Consider the following 4,336-nt stretch of genomic DNA (forward strand, 5'->3'; position numbering starts at 1 on the left):
CTTTCCTTCAGGGAAGAGATTGATGGGAGTTGGGTGTCCTAATTCCTCTTCCCCTTCCCTTGTTAACCCCATGTCCGTGAACCAATCAAGAGATTTTAACTCTCACCAACCTTAAACTCCCATTCCCTAGCTCCAACTCCCCCCAACCAAAGAAACTGCTAGAGATTACAGCCATTCATGCCCATTCATGCCAAAATCAAGAGAAGTAACATGAAAACAAATCTTCTTCTTCTATAGGGTTTATATGTCGAGTTTATTCAGTAAATAAAACAAACTTGGCAGTTGCATTTTAGATGCCAATGCTTTTGGAACTAGACTAGATCTGAGGCAGCGCTAAGTTCTTCTGAAGGCTTCCTTTCAACTTTCGCTTCTTCGAGGGAAACAAACGTGACCGTCGTGGATAAAAAGACCGTGAGAGCAACGAAGGCCAAGTCATAGGAATCTGGGCGAAATACGAAGATTGCCACCCCCAAGGAGATTAACATGATCCCGGTTGCCAGCAGCATCAACTGCAGTAAACAATTAATCCACGAAAATGAATCAGAAACGGGTTGATAAGCGAAAACAAAATCTATAGTACTCCATGTGGGAATACTACTGGTTTATTAGGTGTCATGCGTCGATCGGCAAATACCTCTGGCGCTCCGGGTGTACTAATAGCAGTTGTCAATTCGCATGCTTCGGTCTCACATGTCTTCTTCTGGTCTCGCCGTTTGATAAGCCAGAGGTGGATCATGACCATGGAGTAGAGGAAGGTGATGGCGGTGAAGATTACGTTGTACCAATGCCCTAGCCCAGACCACAATAACAAGGCGTACATGACGAAGCAAACGAACATGACCAAAGTGACCAGCACGTGCTGCACACAAAAATTAGTAAGCACCATTAGTGGATTCATATATCGACGTACAAACTCACATGCATGAACACACAGGCCGAGATCGAGTTAGCCTTGGTAGCTGATGATATAGAGCGCACGCGTGCGTACCTGAAAGACTTTGTCATCGCCGCCGTCGAGGTGCGCCGCCGATCCAGCCGCCGGCGCCGGTGACGGCTGCCCTTTGCCTTTGGTGGTCTCCGCAGAACTGCTGCTGGGCAGCCCGTCGTCGGAGATTATCTTCTTCATGGTATTGGTAACTAAGAAAATTGCTGTGCTGCCTGGAATCAGGGAGGGACGGAGGGAGAGGGAGGGCAACAAAGGTTGCGACGCACAACCCCTATACCTCTACCTATATATTTTACATCTCCTATAATATCTCTAACTCAAACACGTGCGGCAGATCATAACATCCGGCCGGATGATAGTTAACGTGGCCTACACGAAAAGAAAAAAAGTGAACGTGCCCAACAACGTAATTTACACCTTTTATTAAGATACCCTCTCAATCTCATTATCTAACAAACTTTGAGAAGATTGAGATTGTCACACGACTAACGGAAGTCACTCCTTGAGATTGTTCCAGACCAGGGATGGCGATGTCGCCGCTGGCGGCCGACTGAGCCAGCATCACGTCCGGGCCCTCCCACCGGGCGTGGTCATGCTCCCGCACGGAGCCCTCGAGCACCCGCCTCCTCCTCCTCCTCTTCTTTGGCGGACATGGTGGGAGGTGGTGACGGCAAGGGAGAGCGCGTGCGTTCCCGTGCACATCCGCGCAACCGTGGTAGGCTCGGAGCACGACCGGCAAAATGCCGACGCAGGCCGTGCTCGTCGCGAAACCAAGTGTCCTCTAGAGGGAGTCAACGGCGTAGCTCAAGCTGTTGAGGAGGTCCAGCAGGCGGGCACGGGCAGCCGAAACGGGCTCAGGTGCTAGTTGTTCGGGAGGTGCATGTCGCCCCACGGCAGCATGCGTCCCCCTCTCCCAGTACCGCCGGCAGATCCCGTCCTTGATGTACGGCCGCACGTGCGGTGATGCCGCTGGAGAGAAGATGGGGAAGGCGGTCGACGCTATGGAGGGGGAGATGAAAATTTCGGTTCCGCCCCAGAACCAGACACTCCACGCTCCCGCTCCCACTCGGAGAGGCCCAAATATTTGATTTGGGGTTCAAAAATGATGAAACGAAAAACAAAGAAAAGAAAATGTCTTTCCAGCGGAGCGGAGGTCCGAACCTAACCTTCGATCCGATTCAATCCAATCCAATCTTCCTCCACCCACCACCGCCACACCACCACCTCACCGGCGACCCCTCCTCCATAGCTGCACCGTCCTCCGCCCTCTTCCCCGCCACCAGCGGCCCCTTCCCTCAGCATCTCTCCCTTATTGCACTCTCGCTGTTTGCTTGGATAAATATTAAGCAATCGTCCGCAAATAGCAAGTGATTCACCCAGGGGGATCTAAAGCTCACTCTGATGCCCCTGTCAACAAAGTTACCGTAAGAATTCAGAAGAGATGCTAAACCTTCTACACACAATAGGAACAAAAATGGTGAAATAGGATCTCCTTGACGTAATCCACAAGGTGTAATGTATGGAAGGCGTTCACCATTCACACGTACTGAGAACCTGACCGAAGGTACACACTTCATGACAAGTCAAACAAAGTTGATGCTAAAACCGAGTTTCAGAAGAATGGTTTCCAAGTAATGCCATTCAACTCCGTTGTAGGCTTTCATCATGTCTAATTTAACAGCACGAGAGTGATTCCGTCCCATATTTCTTCTCTTCATCGTATGGACACTCTCATAGGCAACTAAGACATTGTCTGTCATGAGACGACCGGGACGAACGCACTTTGCTCCTTGCTAATTATCTCATTCATGCACCCTTGCATCCAATTTGTTACAGCTTTAGCTACAATCTTGTACATTACAGGGCAGAGAGCAATGGGACGATACTGTGTAATCGATTGCGGGTGCCGTACCTTGGGAATTAAGGTAACAGCAGTGTCATTAAATCCTACTGGCAGATCACCTCCATTCAAAAAACCAAGAACTGCTCGCCTGACATCATCTTTAAGAAGGGCCCAGTGTTGTTGGAAAAAGCCAGCCGTGAAGCCATCAACTCCAGGTGCCTTGGAAGGGGCCATCTGGAATAATGCATCGCGAACTTCTTTTGCTTCATATGGTTTGTCCAACATAGCCGCCATGACCGGTGTTACCCAGGTGGGAGCATGAGCCATCAGCAAGCTAATGTCGAGTGCACCTTTCCTTTTATACTAGAACATAAAGGCGCACGTTGCCGCGCTCGTCCATTTTTAATAGAAAATGATGCCAATATCGGTAAAAATTTAGATGGTACTAATATATCTGTTAAGTATGAGTGTTCGAAACTACAATACCTCGAATATGAAGATGACTGTTTGCTATAGTACCTTCGGAGCAATTTACTGAATTAATGCGAGAAATATTCTGGAGGCAGAAAAACAATTGATGTAAAGCATCTTAGCAGCGCTAACAATTACTATTCTTCTGCATAATTACATGCCTTATAAAGGATATGGTTCCCAAAGTTCTGTGAAAAGTAACAGCTCCCAAGGTGATGCCACCATCAAGGAACCTCTCCAAACCACAAACATCAAAGGCCTGCAAAATGTAGAATCGACGTATAAGCAACGACCTCATAAACTGGCTTGCATCACTTAATTAGTGGCATCTACACGGTGTTGTCCATGGACTGGCTGTCGAACGTATCAAGAATTTCAGTGAACTAAAACATGCAATGCAGCATAACAAAAATGCTACAAGGTAAATCTTTAAAGTGCACGAGCATTTGATCAAATAGCCAACAAAAAGTAGCACCACACAGAACTTATAAAGCTTACCGAATAGAGCTTGAAGTACCACCCGTGATTTTGCAATGAACAATTTAACAAAGAAAATGGGCCCATAAAATCTGCTAGTAAATTCGTATATAACCTATAAGCTAATGCATGTACACAACTATGCTCTATGCATAATACATGATGAACTCCAGGACTGAGAAACAGTAAGGAATCTGCCATACAAAACAGTACAACGACTGTTCCAACTGCATGCTCCCGGGATGCCCATCACACACCAGCAAAACAAATCAACAACGTCATCCTCCTTGGAGATTATCAATCTATCTGAAATTATTAAATCAATCATAAAATCAGATCTTGCAGATCTGAATCAAATCTCTACAGCCTTTTGGCGGAGAGACGTTCCTTGATTAGGAAGCACCAAAGATCCTGCAGCGTAAAATAAGAATGAGATGCTGGCGACACACTGCAAGTTCTCTCCCGGGTCACGATCGACTTTGTCAAATCTCCTTCGCCGCAACCCGTCACCATAGCCACCGCCTGGGGAAAGGGAGGGTCAAACGAAGAGGCGTCTCTCAGGTACTGAATAGGGAGGGCCGCGTGTTACAGCTGCAAGC

The 4,336-nt window shown here is 47.6% G+C and overlaps 1 protein-coding gene across 1 annotated transcript; it reads right to left on the minus strand.

Moving 5' to 3' along the window:
* Window positions 1-206: 206 nt before the first annotated feature.
* LOC119335422 lies at window positions 207-1,185 on the minus strand. Its single transcript, XM_037607557.1, has 3 exons — window positions 989-1,185; window positions 635-859; window positions 207-509 (listed from the first exon to the last, which is right to left on the minus strand). Exons 1-3 carry the CDS (start codon window positions 1,124-1,126, stop codon window positions 312-314), a joined length of 561 nt encoding a protein of 186 aa, XP_037463454.1. The 5' UTR covers window positions 1,127-1,185; the 3' UTR covers window positions 207-311.
* Window positions 1,186-4,336: the final 3,151 nt, after the last annotated feature.

The sequence above is a fragment of the Triticum dicoccoides genome, chromosome 7B (genome assembly GCF_002162155.2).
Source record: "Triticum dicoccoides isolate Atlit2015 ecotype Zavitan chromosome 7B, WEW_v2.0, whole genome shotgun sequence".
NCBI lineage: Eukaryota > Viridiplantae > Streptophyta > Magnoliopsida > Poales > Poaceae > Triticum > Triticum dicoccoides.

Coding starts and splice junctions, on each gene's coding strand:
- LOC119335422 (XM_037607557.1), bottom strand. CDS start 1,126: ATGAAGAAGATAATCTCCGACGACGGGCTGCCCAGCAGCAGTTCTGCG. Junction 860..988: donor GCGATGACAAAGTCTTTCAG/GTACGCACGCGT, acceptor TTTTGTGTGCAG/CACGTGCTGGTCACTTTGGT. Junction 510..634: donor GTACACCCGGAGCGCCAGAG/GTATTTGCCGAT, acceptor TGTTTACTGCAG/TTGATGCTGCTGGCAACCGG.